Source organism: Parasteatoda tepidariorum, chromosome 3, assembly GCF_982258835.1.
Source record: "Parasteatoda tepidariorum strain Cologne lab strain chromosome 3, Ptep-v5.0, whole genome shotgun sequence".
Classification (NCBI taxonomy): domain Eukaryota; kingdom Metazoa; phylum Arthropoda; class Arachnida; order Araneae; family Theridiidae; genus Parasteatoda; species Parasteatoda tepidariorum.
The window spans coordinates 93,532,762-93,546,169 of NC_141757.1; the positions used below are offsets into that span (position 1 = coordinate 93,532,762).

Consider the following 13,408-nt stretch of genomic DNA (forward strand, 5'->3'; position numbering starts at 1 on the left):
TTAAATTTTTTATAGATTACAATATTTAGCCAATATTTGAATCATAAAATTTTTACAATAAAGTAATGAGGTCAATTGAGATTGGTTATAAGTAAAATCTGAGCAACAGATTTCAATACAGATTTTGCTAGCATAATTAAATAAAATTGTATTTGTCAGATCAGCACTGTCAAAAGAAAAATAACTTTGAATAAAAATGTTATCAAATCGACAATCTACCATACATATCCATAATCCAATTTTTTATTATTCATGCATTACATACTCAGTTTTAAAAACTACAGATAGAACATGTCTTGTGCTACTCACCACCACATGTTCTGCCATCCGATCCGAGCATGCCACTTGCACATGCACATTTGAAAGTTTGATTTGCAGTTTCAGGCATGGCAAAACAAAGTTGTTCACACCTACCAGAGCTATGTTTGCTGCATGGAGAATCAGCTAAAATGTAACATAATTAATATATTAAAATAAGATTAATTTTACTGATTATAAATATACAAAATAAACAGATATATTGAAATACTTTGAAACATTTTAGATGTATGGAATTAAAATTTAAAAAATAACCTACCTGTAGGTTGATTTTTAATATCATAGATAACAATATCTCGTAAAGTGTCCATATCTGCTCTTATAGATTCCACTTTTGTATCATTTTTGGGATTTTTATCAGCTCTGTATATGGTACGGAGATTACGATCAACCCAGTACACTTTAGAGACATGTATAGCAACTCCCATAGGGTTTGGATAGTTCTTGTAAACAAACACTCTTTGAGATCCATCAAACTTGACTCTCTGCAAAATATACATTTTATTTTAACATTAACTATAAAATATTCACATAAAACAAATTTCCATTTTTTGTATCATGAATTTCTTACTTGTACAGCATCTTCTTTAGAGTCCACCCAATAGACATCATGGGTTTCAATATCAATAGTCAGGTCACGGGGGCTACTTATTTGATTGACCACAATGGCTTCTCGATGTGTACCATCTAATAGGGCTCGCTCGATTTTAGGATAATGTCCGTAATCAATCCAATATAAATAACGTTTGATGGGATTCACGGCCAATTCTCTGGGTGAATCAGTAGTAGTTTTTAGAAGAACCATCCTTTTAGATCCATCCAACCAGGATACTTCAATGTAGGTTTCATGAGGAAATACATTTGTAAAATACAGGTTTTCTAAAATAAAAGAAATGAAATAAGAAAGTTGAAAAATTATAGAATTTATGCAAATTTAACTACATAATACACAAACTCTACAACTGGGAAACCCCAAACTTTATGTACCTAAGAACGTATTGTAGATTATACTGCGGGGCAGGGTATCTTTAATTTTTAGAAGAATTTATAAATAGAACAGGGTGCATAGCCAAATTTCTCAACAAAAAATAAGCACCTTTTAAGTACTTTTTAAGCACTCAAAAATATTTTTAAGCACTATATACATTAACAAATAATAATTTTCAAAGACTTTACATGATCATGATAAAATAACTAGTTTCTGACTCTTTTCCTGATTATATTAGCCATTTTAAAATGATCATAAGATTTTTCGGTTCAATATCAGAGGATGGAAAATGAAGCCTGAAATTGAGAAATTCTTGCAAAATGCAGCAGAGATGAGCATGAGAGTGCAATAATCTCACTGAACCCAGCTCATAATACACGCTGCGGTCCCGCAGTGGACTGATAGTTAAGATGCGGTTCCCAGCAGATCACCGAAGTCAAGCATCACTGGCTTCAGTCAGTGTGCGGGTGGGTGACCACTTGGATCAGTCTTTGTAGGGACCGAGGGTGTGCGGTATTGGTCCTCGTTAAACTGTTCTACCGTAAAGTGCTCGACTTCGCATGCAGATCATCGGGCTACCGAAGCGGGGGTGCCATCCCCTCTGCAGAGGATCAAAATTGCCATGGCATGTGTTCGGATTTTCCTCAGGGATGTTTCCCAGACTGTCGCCAATAGCCCATTGTGCAGCTCTAGTGCAACGTAAATGAACAACAACATAATATGAGGCGAATATCGACATGGTAAAGAAAAAAATCTCATTTTGGAAAAGGAAAAATTAAGCACTTTTTAAAAACAACCAATGAAAAAAGCACGTTTAAGGGCTTTTAAAAACGAAAATAAGCACCTTTAAGCACTTTTTAAAAACGCTATGCACCATGTGGAATTTATACTTTTACATTGTCATTTTTTAGGTCACATGCATAACAATTGTCTCAGACATAGATTTGAGGATCCTAGCCAGCACAGTAATCAGATTATGAAATTTAGTGATGCCCTAGTTAAAATGTAATTATCATATTAAAGAACTAAATAAAGATAAATCATAAATAATATAAAATATTTCCTAAACAATGTCATAACAAAAAGTTATTTGATTGACTTACCAGCTATCCAATCAACTGCAAGTCCTCGAATGCCATTGCTACCAATTCCATCAGAAATAACATGATTCATATCTGTACCATCTGGTTTGATGCGATAGATTCCATTCTTTTCACCTTGATTAAATTCAACCCAGTATACATGACTTTCAGCAAAATGGACATCCAGATGAAGAATATTGTGTCCTATAATACATAGAAAATATTGTAAAATAACAGAACTTTTGTTACATAATTTTATATTGTTTCTGCATTAAGTGCTAAGATTAATTTATAATAAGTCTCTAGCTCATATTTTAATAATACAACCAAAAAATGAAAGCTCCAAGTCATATTAGACAATCACAAGTCTCATTTCCAAAGTCAAAGGATATATATCTGTGCTCCATGCTAAGGTATAAGATTTTTACCTCATTTTAAAGAAACAAATTTTTAGACTGCATAAACATGATAAAAATAATAAAAGCCTAATTCTTTGCATTAAATTTTAAATGATCCAACTAAAAAAAAAAGAAAATCATATAATGAGATAATTATCAAGAAAGAAGCATTGAAAAAAATTCTCTTCATATTATACTGACTTTGAAGATAATTTGTGAACTCAAGGATTTCTTTCTAAGACAATCAAAAAGTAATGTTACACCAACTGCTTAAGTGAGTGGGCAAGTAAGCAATTATAGCCCATGATAAGAATCAGGAAAATTTTCTAAAAATTTTATAATTTACATCTATATACATTGCCTTAATTCATTGCAATATTATCATTTATATCAAAATCATAGAAAAAGCATAATTTGCAGCAGATAATGCTCTAGCATGTTAAGTTTATCTTGTGCTAACACATAGTTGCACTTGCAGCATGAATAAATAACAATTTTAATATAGTTGTTAAAACTAATTTTCTGCAGTCATCCATAATAATATCACCATGATTACTTTTCACATTGAATTTTCAATAGTACAATTTTTTTTTGTAAAATCAGAGTAAAAAAAGTAAAAAAGAGAGGAGAAAATTATGATATCAGGCAGAATTCCCACACACACAAAGAATGCTCATATTTGCAGGCGAACATATTTAAAATTATTACTTCTTATAGCTTGCATAAACTGTACAAAGCCAGCATAAATAGCAAAAGACCAGCAGCAAGTACACATTTTTTCTAATTGAGAAGAAAATCTTTTTAAAATACCTTTAAAATATTAAAATCCAATGTACATGAATTACCTGAACCAGATATGGGAGCCATCGCTTCACTGTGATCTTCAAGACTAAATCCTCTCGCTTTCTCTAACTCTGATACAATTGCAAATGACTGGTACGCTCTACAGCCAGTTTCTCCATCAGATTGAAAACCTGTACCGCACATACACTTCCGTTCATTATTAGCCAAAGGTATGCAGAGTTGTTGGCACTCTCCGTTATTTTTATGACACTGATGATTATCAGAAGCTAAGTAGAGAAAATAAACATTATATGGAAAGTTAGATAGATAAAACATATAACACTTATGTTTATAGACTAAATGCACAAGATGCATTCAAAGAATATGTTGAGTGGTTCCATAAAACAAGGAAACAAAAGATATGAAGTAATTTTACCAGCATTATAATTCATTGCTATTAGCTATTATAAATTTTTGACATAACTTGTTCTAAAAACATAACTTGACATAACTGGTTCAAAAGTTTTTTTTTCATTATAAATAAAAATACTTCTATTATTTTTGACATCTTCTTTTAAGTCTCTAAAGCATTGAAATAACTCAGAACCACATTTTAATTACTACTTCCACATTATGCTTTTTCTCTCATATTTTACAATGACACACATTTTTACATTGTGTTACATAGGTCTTAGTAAACACTTTTGTTTAACTGCCATAATTTAGACAATGGTCATGATCTCTCACACTGTATTCTCACTTAACATCCTAACCAGTCTAGTTATTCTCTTATGGGACTACCACAAAACACTTTAAATGCACCTGCATTTCATGACTTGAAAGGACAATTATTTGTTTCACTTGTGTCCAAAAAATGAATATAAATGACCAGCAAAGATTACCATATGATCTGGTAAAAATTAAAGAAAACAGTTTGATTTGGGAAATTATGTTGCTACATTTCATTAACTTTGTAGAACTAGACTAATGATATTGAAGTAGAACTAGACTGAATGATGAATAACACCAAGTTAAAAAATATGTATTTCTGGTGTCCAAGTTAAACACACTAAACTCAAAATAAACAGTTCAGAGATTAAAAAAGATATTAAACATTTGAGTTGATTTGATCTGTAGTATTTGAACAAGCATGTAGAATTAGAGTTACTTTTATGTTATAAGATAAGGCATAACACGAAACCTATTATTATTCTATTATGCTATCAGCAAATTTTCACAACTTCTAAAAAAGTTAGGAATTTAAGAAATCATAAATTTATTAAAAAGAAGATGCTTGATAAAAGTATTCCATTGAAAGAAATGTAAGTAAAACAATAGACTGAATAAAATGAATAAAAAGAAAAATGTGTTACTTAAACAATATTTCAAAAATAAAGTGTTAAATAACTTTTTTTCCAATAATATTTCAATACAATATAAATATTCTCATAGAAATTACTTACAAGGTCTTTTGCCATATACTTTCATACTGATGAGATTAGCAGCATTTGTTTCCAGATCAGAGCTATTTGTGCCATCTGGTAAATCCACTCTTGAAATTTTTTCAAAGATAGGATCAAGGTAATAAAGTTTGTTGTTGAATATACTGAGACCCAGTGGCTTTGATATTCCAGATGATACTACAGTTTTCTTATCTTTACCTTCAGTTGTTATACTGTAAATCTTGAAAAAGAAAATTACTTTATGCAATATTTATAAACTTAACCTGAAAAGTCTATTTGTAGAAAAAAATCAAGTACTAACTATTTGGAATTTAAAAAAAGATTTTAATTGTTTATAAGTGAAAAATACATTTAAAAAAATGTGTAAGTTTGAATGAAAAATTTTATTTTGTTCAAATCAATTCATTCAATTTCAATTTTGTTCTTTTTTAAAAACAATATTTTCTAAAAACCGGAAATAAAAATTGCTCTCTTAATACATTGTTAAATTTTATTTGTGAGGACTATGTTAAAAAAACTGAAGTAGGCTGATAATTTTTTTTCACGAGACAGAATATCCTTAGTTTTATATATGTGCTTAATTCTTTCTTCCACACACAAACAATTCAACATTATTTAAGAAAAATTAAAAAACTAGAATATACAGTGTCATCTGAAATATTTATTGTTAATATATTTCGTCATTATTTATTGAATAACTTAAAGCAGCAGATTAATTTCAGTTATGATTTTGTATTTAATACTCTTTCAGAGGTTCAAATTTTAATTTCAAGGTAGAAGTTAAAAAAATTTTGTTTCATTTCTTCTATATATATAAAATGTGTTTCAACCTAGTTTGCAAAAGAAAAAAACAAGTGTGTGCCTGTAATATATATAAATATATAATTAATACTTTTTGAAAGATTTACTTTTATAAATATCAAAAAAATCATGTATAAGTATCAAAGTAGAAGCAATATACAACTTAAAAATACATTAACTTTGATGTATTTTTTTCTTTTAAATTGTTTAATTGTGAATTAACTGCAAATGAATGACGTAACATTTCTTAAAACATTAACATTAAAAACATTTTTTAAACCATAAATTTATAATTACTCAAAAATTCAAAGTTTAATAAAGCATTAAACATCATATTTATTAAATAATTGAATTTAAATTATTTTTAACAAAAATGAATTCAAATTAAAAAAATTTTTTTTAAATAATACAATTTCATAAAAGAGTTTTCAAACTCAACATAAACAAATTTTATAAACACTGGTATTTCATGCAGCAAACATTATATATGACCTAAAATGGAATACGTTAATTATTAACTTAAAAACAAGTTTAAAATTTACTTACTTTTGCTGAATCAGATCGCTGACTCCAATACAATCGTTTATGAAACAAATCAATAGTGAGAGATTCTAAATTATTCAAGCCATCTTTAAGAATTATACGCGAATTATTTCCATCCATCCTGACAACAGCTAATTTAGCACTGACACCAGAAAATCCACCCTCGTCAAGCCAATACAGATTTCTAAGGAGCAAAAAAATTCAGAAATATTGTTTAATTCTACAAATGCATACGTAAAAATAAAATTTTCTTAAACAAGACAAGATCTCAGAAAAATATATACTAATTTTCAGAAATGATCTGAATTAAAAATTTTCACACACATAGAAAAACTTCCGCATGCATTCACCATTAGCACATGCAGAATTGAATCATAGGAGAAGGAAGTATGTTAGTTTGTGTCTAGATTAAAAACTAAGTTAGGAAGCTAATTTGTTTAAGTTAGGAAACTTAATTTGCAATCTAAATGGGCTATAGGTGGTGTAGAGCAGAACTCTCAATCTGTGGCAATACTTTGAATGTTTTCAACATTAGCGTGTAGAGAGTCATAAAAGAAGGAAGTACGTTAGTTTCTGTCTTGATTTTCAAATAGATTAAAAACTTTCAAGTTATGAAACTATATGGAACTGAAAACTGCATTGAACATAATTCCAAAAGAAAGCATTGTGAAAATTAAAAAAAATATTTGAGACAATTTAATATGAAAAATATCAAGGAAGGGGGAAATATTGTAGTACATTCCTATATAACTGAGAAGAGGAGGAGGAGAGAAGGGTCAAGTCATGGAACCGATCTTGTCCCATGATTATCTTGTTCCGTGACGATCTTGTCCGTGTGTTTGAACGTTGTGATTATGAATACTTTTATCATAAATATTGTTTTAAATACACACCCAGCTTCAGGATCCAATACCATTGACTTCGGCCTGGCAACACCAAGCTCTGTTCCATCATTACTTAATATTACTCTTCTGTATTCTTGTTCTTTATCTACCTGTAAGATAAAACAATATACAATTGCAAAATTTCATTTATTCATGAAAATTATTAAGTTAAAAATTATGGTTCAATAATAATGATTATTTAATAACAATTATTAAGAAAATAATTCTAATTCAATAGCAATTAATAACTAAACAATTATAATTCGATTATTACAATTTAATAATAGTTATTAAATAAAAATTTAAAAACAATTATTTTATGAATAATTAAAAAGCAATAACAATTGATTGAGTATTAATTCAATAATTATAATTGAATTATTAATTAAATCATTGAAAAATTGTAATTCAAGGAAAATCATTAATTCATTAATTACAACTTAATAACACATATGAAATTCATTAAGTTCAATAAGTCAATATGAGTAAGTTAAACATTTACTTTACATTGTATTTATTTCAATAACATTTAATGAAAAAATGCCTAAAAAACTTACTTTGACCACTTCAAAATTGGAGGCTTTTCTATTTCCTACATACAAGTTTCTGCCAATCCAATCAAAAGCAAGAATGTAGGGAGCTCCCACAAAACCATCAGCAAGAAATTTTGTTTGGTTTCCACCACTTAGAGACACTTTAAATATTGTACCCTGAAACAAAAATATTCTCATAAATATTTGACAAACTGACACCAGTTTAAATTTATGTATGAACATATGTATAAATCAATTCAAATACACAAGATATCCTTAAAATATAAGGTAAAATGACAGACTAAAATGGTAAAGAATGAAGTATTGTATAATCCACATTATACATTTTTAATCTTCAGGTAGTAAAGATTTGCATTGCAAAAATATAAGTAAATCCCTCATTTTTTCTGTTTCAATGATAATAAAGAAAATGTATATCGATTAAAAAATATCATACAAACAATATTAAATATTAATGCTATTTCGAAATATGAACAGAAAGTCCTTTTTGGACATTTTTTAAAAAATATATATATGCCACGTAAGGTTTATAAATATTATTTCTCAGTGCATGCTTTTAAATTAATGTTTTCAATTCTAAAACTTTTTTTTCTAAATTTGCATTTAACAAATTAAAAAAAAGAAGAATTTTATGGGATATGACAAGTACTGGATCCCAAAAATTAATCAAAAACAAAAATGTACATTTCAACATTTAAGAAAAACAATCAAAAAAAATTTTTCCAGAATATATTTACATTTTATGAAAGTACTATGAATAAAAAGAAAATGACAAATAAAATATTTTAACAAAAAAGGATATTGGTGATACAAATTAGAAAATTAGTTTCCAATGAACAGGAATAATTTCCATCTCATTTAATAACTTTTATGCAAGCTATACTTTTGTAAAGTTATGAAAAAGATTTTACAATGTGGTTCAGATAATGTGTTTAAAATTCAAATGAGACAGAACTGATTTAAGTAAGGTTGTATTTCATAAATATAACATAAAATTTTGTCACAACTACAGAATTTTATTCTATATTCTGACCCTAAAAATAATTTCAACAAGAAAAAATAAGTAAATAAAATGGTAAATATTTACTCTTAATTTAAATGTATAACATGATAATGAAAGTAATTGAAAATATACATGATTTAATTAGAAGTAATTTTAGAAATTTTTTTTTTCAAATGTAGACTCCATTCACTAATTAAAAAAATTTACAAATGATAGGAAATTTTAATTCTGTATTAACTGAAGTCATTAAATGTATTGGAAAAAATAAGATTTTTTTTAAAAATCAAAAATTAACTTACATTTTCTTTATCTTCCTCTTCTAGCTGGACATAATAAATAATGCCTTCTTTTTTGTCATAATCAAAATCAAAGCCATTTTCAATTCCAATTATTGGTGTGAAATAACCAGTAGTCTTATCACCTGGAGTTAAGCTCATATCAACCAATTGAGTAGATCTCATAAGCATCAAGTATGGATTGTCCACTTAAAAAAAAACACATATTTCAATAAAACTAAACTTAAATGTAAATACAAAAGAAACTTTCAACTTGAAAATATAATAAAGAAGTGCAGTGATAATACAATTAACATAAAAATGATTTAAAAGCTTGAGAAAGTTTAAAGAAATTTGAATGTGATTTCTCATAATTTGAACCAAAAGATGCATTTTATATGCATCAGTTGCAAAACTATGAAATACTAAAACAAGAGCATTGATTGTGTGAAGCCTAAAGAAATTTAAAAGTGATTCTTTATTAATTCAATGAAAAATGCTTTAATAATAAAATGAACTATGCAAATGATGCATTAACATAAAATTACACAACTATAATAATTTTTATTCAAATTTTTGTTTTTATTCGAATACGTAAATAAAAAGTGTATTCAATTTTACATACTTTGTTTATTTTCCTGCTATTTTAATAATTAATTAAAAAAACAGAAGTAGAAATGTACGATTCATTAAGTTCTGCTTAGGTAACCAGGTAAATTATTTGCACCAAACTTTAAAATTAGTTCATTAACAATAAGTACTGCTAACTGAAAAAAATTAGCCAATTTTTGAGACAACAATTCAAGTAACTAGGTTATTTGAAGAAAAAAAACAAAAAACAATCATTGTTATTTCCACCAAAGCAATTCCTGCTGTGAATTTCATTTCAACCTTTAAATAAATGTATATATATATTTACCTGGCACACAGTTTCCTTCTGCTGTTTTAGTATCTCTGCCATAGCCTGGAGGGCATTTGCAAGTGTATCCATTTGAGTGAGAAGGTGATAAAAGACATAAATGACTGCAAGTAGCATTTTCACAAGGGTTTGCAGCTGAAATAAGAAATATGAAACATCATAATCATTGTACTTAAAACCAGTTAGCAAATTTACAATCTTTAATCTTGGATTTAAATATTGGAATTCTGTCTCTCTCTCTTTTTTGTAATTAAGTAACATCATATTATACAGTGATAATTAAATTAAAACACTTGTTGCAAATTATGGACAAGATTTTGGACTTCAATTAAATAAATGATAAGAGAAGAATAAAATATTTATGTTTTTTTTTGTTTCCAAAACTTAAGAAATTTAAAGGCCATGCAAATTAGTCTAATGATTGCATTTTAAAGTATATATCTTCTATCAAAAATATATCATATCATTACATGGTTTAAATATCCTAAAATTGTATAAATTTTATTCTGATTCAATTAAAACTTACACAGTGGCTGAAGAATGGGATGACTAACATGAATGCCAAGAGGCTGGCTGACTAGATGAGATACCACTGTCTGGTTAACACCTTTATATTTATGGCATGATAAAACTCTGTTCAGCTGACGATCTGTCCAGTACAGAGTGTCTTCAAAAATGGTTAATGAATGAGGATGAAGTAGGTACTGAAATAAAATAAAAAATATGGATGAATTAGAAATAAATATACTTAATTACATGCCACAACAGTCCTGAAAAAAAAGCTGAACTTCGCATAAGTAACAAAACTTCAGAAACAAGTTTCACAACTACATTGATTGAATAAAAATAGGGTTTTTTATGAATATTTTCAGTTAATTTCTATTAAATATGATACTTCCGCTGGTTGTTTCAAAATACCATTACTTCTTAGAATTTCAATTGAAATAATTTCGTACTAAGAACCAATCTGAAGATTTAAATGAAGATAATTGAAAATTAAATTATTATTTTTTAAAATCAATTTGAGAATGATCCGTTAATTTACCATTTTAAAATTTCCTATGTACATTAAATTGCTAATTGGATTAAAATCATCTTGAATAAACTGAATAAAGAGGACATCATTTCATCTTTAAAAAATAGTAAATAAGTATATGACTCTCAATTCACTTTTAGAAAATTTTATGATAAAAATATATAATATTATTCAAGAGCTATAAAAATTCAAAAACAACATAGAATATAAAAAATACTTCAACTATTTCTGTATAATATGAGGAAGAAACGTCAGATCAACAAACCAAATTTTTTCAATTTGAAAATTTATAATTATGGATATCAGACAACAAAAAAAAGTGAAAATCTGTGCATTTGTGGAAAAGGAAAAGTGGCAAAAAATATATTAAATAAAGAAACGAATTTTTATGTGAACTTACATGGTTTCGTGCTAAAACTTGCTGCCGTCCAGACCCATCATAATTGCAGAAATCAATGTAGTCCAACTTGCTGTCAGCAAAATATACTCGTTTGGTGGGAATGTCTATAGTTAAACCATTTGGCCAAAAGATCTTTGTGTGTACAATAGTTCTTCTTAAAGTACCATCCATTCCACAGCTCTCGATTCTAGGGTTTTCTCCCCAATCAGTCCAAAACATTATTCTAGCCCTTTAATTAGAATATTCTACATGTAGTAATCATTACTTGATTATTAGAGTTACTAGAAATGCAATGATTTCAAAATTGAAGATTTAAAAAAAAAAAAAAAAACTAAAATAACAATGGAATTAAAATGATCTTCTCTCTAAAGTCTGAAGTAAGTCTGTGAAAATCAACATATAATAAAATAACTAATTTTCTTACAAAGAATTTGAGATTAAAAATGCTTCTTTTATATCAAAATTTTGATATTCTGAAAAAATCATAATAAAAATTGATATTATCAACAACTGAAAGCATAAAAAAACTGTAACAAAAAAAATTTTGATACTGTTTTTGATTTACAAAAATTGGTTTAACACTACTGTTCCTAAAGTATGGGAAAATCTTTGTTATTCACATTGAAAAAATTTATAAAATTTAGCTTTCAAAATGTGCAGCATACAAACTGTTATTGGATAATAATTTCATATCACAAAAAATGCCTTAACAAAATATTTTGTTCAAAAGATTACAAATACACAGAAAATGGTTCTAAACATGTACCTCTTGCAAAAATTAAAAACTAAACTAGTTATTTTGAAAGGTAATTTGAATGCTAAGTGATTTAAACAAGTATACTTAAATTAGAAGACAATAAAGAATCATTTAATAAAATGATTCTACAATGCAGTCAAGCAGTCTGTGTATCTGAAATATTATATTTTCCATGCTGATTTTAGTTACACCTCTTTTTTTTCCTTCTTTTTTCATAATTTTTTTTTAATGAAATAAAATGTGTAAAATCTATTAAAAAAAATTTAAAAAAACTAGAAATTTTAGTTTTACTTTTCACTTGGATCAATGGATAAGCCTCGTGGCTGGCTTATGTTTTCATTTAATAAAACAATATGATGTTCTCCATTAAGAGTGGACACATCTAAAGTTTTGAGACGAGAGTCCACCCAGTAAAGATTTTTGCCAATCCAATCCACAGCTAGGCCTTCCACTAAATCCACTCCACTACCAACAACCTAAAACAAAATATTTATAATTTAGTTCAAAAAACAATAAATCTTAAAAATAAACAGAAAAAATTTTACTCTCATTAGTGTGGCAGTAATACTGTCATATGTCAAAGTCATATCAATATAAACATTTTAACCGAGTTAATCAACCATAATTATTATATAGAACCTAAAAAGCATAACAGGATACTCCTAGTAACACTAGAAACAAGTCGTTTATTTAGGGAAAATTTATTGTTTTTAGAGAAAGTGTATTTAGGGGAACAATTAAAGTTTTTTTCTTTAAATTATTAAAAAATTATAAATTCAAAAAATATTAAATTCAAGGCATTATTTAGGTATTATATTCAAGGTATTATATATTATATTCAAGGCATTCAAGGTATTATATAAGTAGAACAAGGAGAAATCACCACAAAATTTTTAATATACATTATTAAAAACAGAATTTAAAAGAATTTCATTACTGGCAGATAATTTTTTGATATTCCTCTTTATCGGTATTCCAATTTCAAATGAAGAATTATTTTTAATTTCATTTAAGGAATAATTTATTAATCATTTTAATAAAGAAAAAAATTTCAATAGCAAGCTCGTAAATAGAACACATTATTTAAAATTATTGAAACAATTAAAAAGAAATAAAGTAGAAATTCATTATATTGGAAGGGTTAATGCATTGTATAGTATAGTAAATATGAAACAGACTTATATACATTACACATATATTGAAT

General features: G+C 27.1%; 1 protein-coding gene across 2 annotated transcripts in view; it reads right to left on the minus strand.

Moving 5' to 3' along the window:
- The window catches only part of mgl (low-density lipoprotein receptor-related protein megalin), a 119,403-nt gene that overhangs the window by 43,097 nt on the left and 62,898 nt on the right, over positions 1-13,408 (minus strand). For both annotated transcript variants that reach the window (XM_016054231.4, XM_043039085.3), the window contains 14 exons: positions 12,496-12,680; positions 11,448-11,676; positions 10,538-10,715; positions 10,012-10,146; positions 9,117-9,301; positions 7,818-7,970; positions 7,270-7,370; positions 6,380-6,560; positions 5,033-5,252; positions 3,632-3,856; positions 2,410-2,592; positions 890-1,197; positions 578-803; positions 310-444 (listed from right to left, as the gene is read on the minus strand). In XM_016054231.4, coding sequence (XP_015909717.2) covers positions 310-444; positions 578-803; positions 890-1,197; positions 2,410-2,592; positions 3,632-3,856; positions 5,033-5,252; positions 6,380-6,560; positions 7,270-7,370; positions 7,818-7,970; positions 9,117-9,301; positions 10,012-10,146; positions 10,538-10,715; positions 11,448-11,676; positions 12,496-12,680 — 2,644 coding nt within the window. The remainder of the gene's footprint in view (positions 1-309; positions 445-577; positions 804-889; positions 1,198-2,409; positions 2,593-3,631; positions 3,857-5,032; positions 5,253-6,379; positions 6,561-7,269; positions 7,371-7,817; positions 7,971-9,116; positions 9,302-10,011; positions 10,147-10,537; positions 10,716-11,447; positions 11,677-12,495; positions 12,681-13,408) is intronic.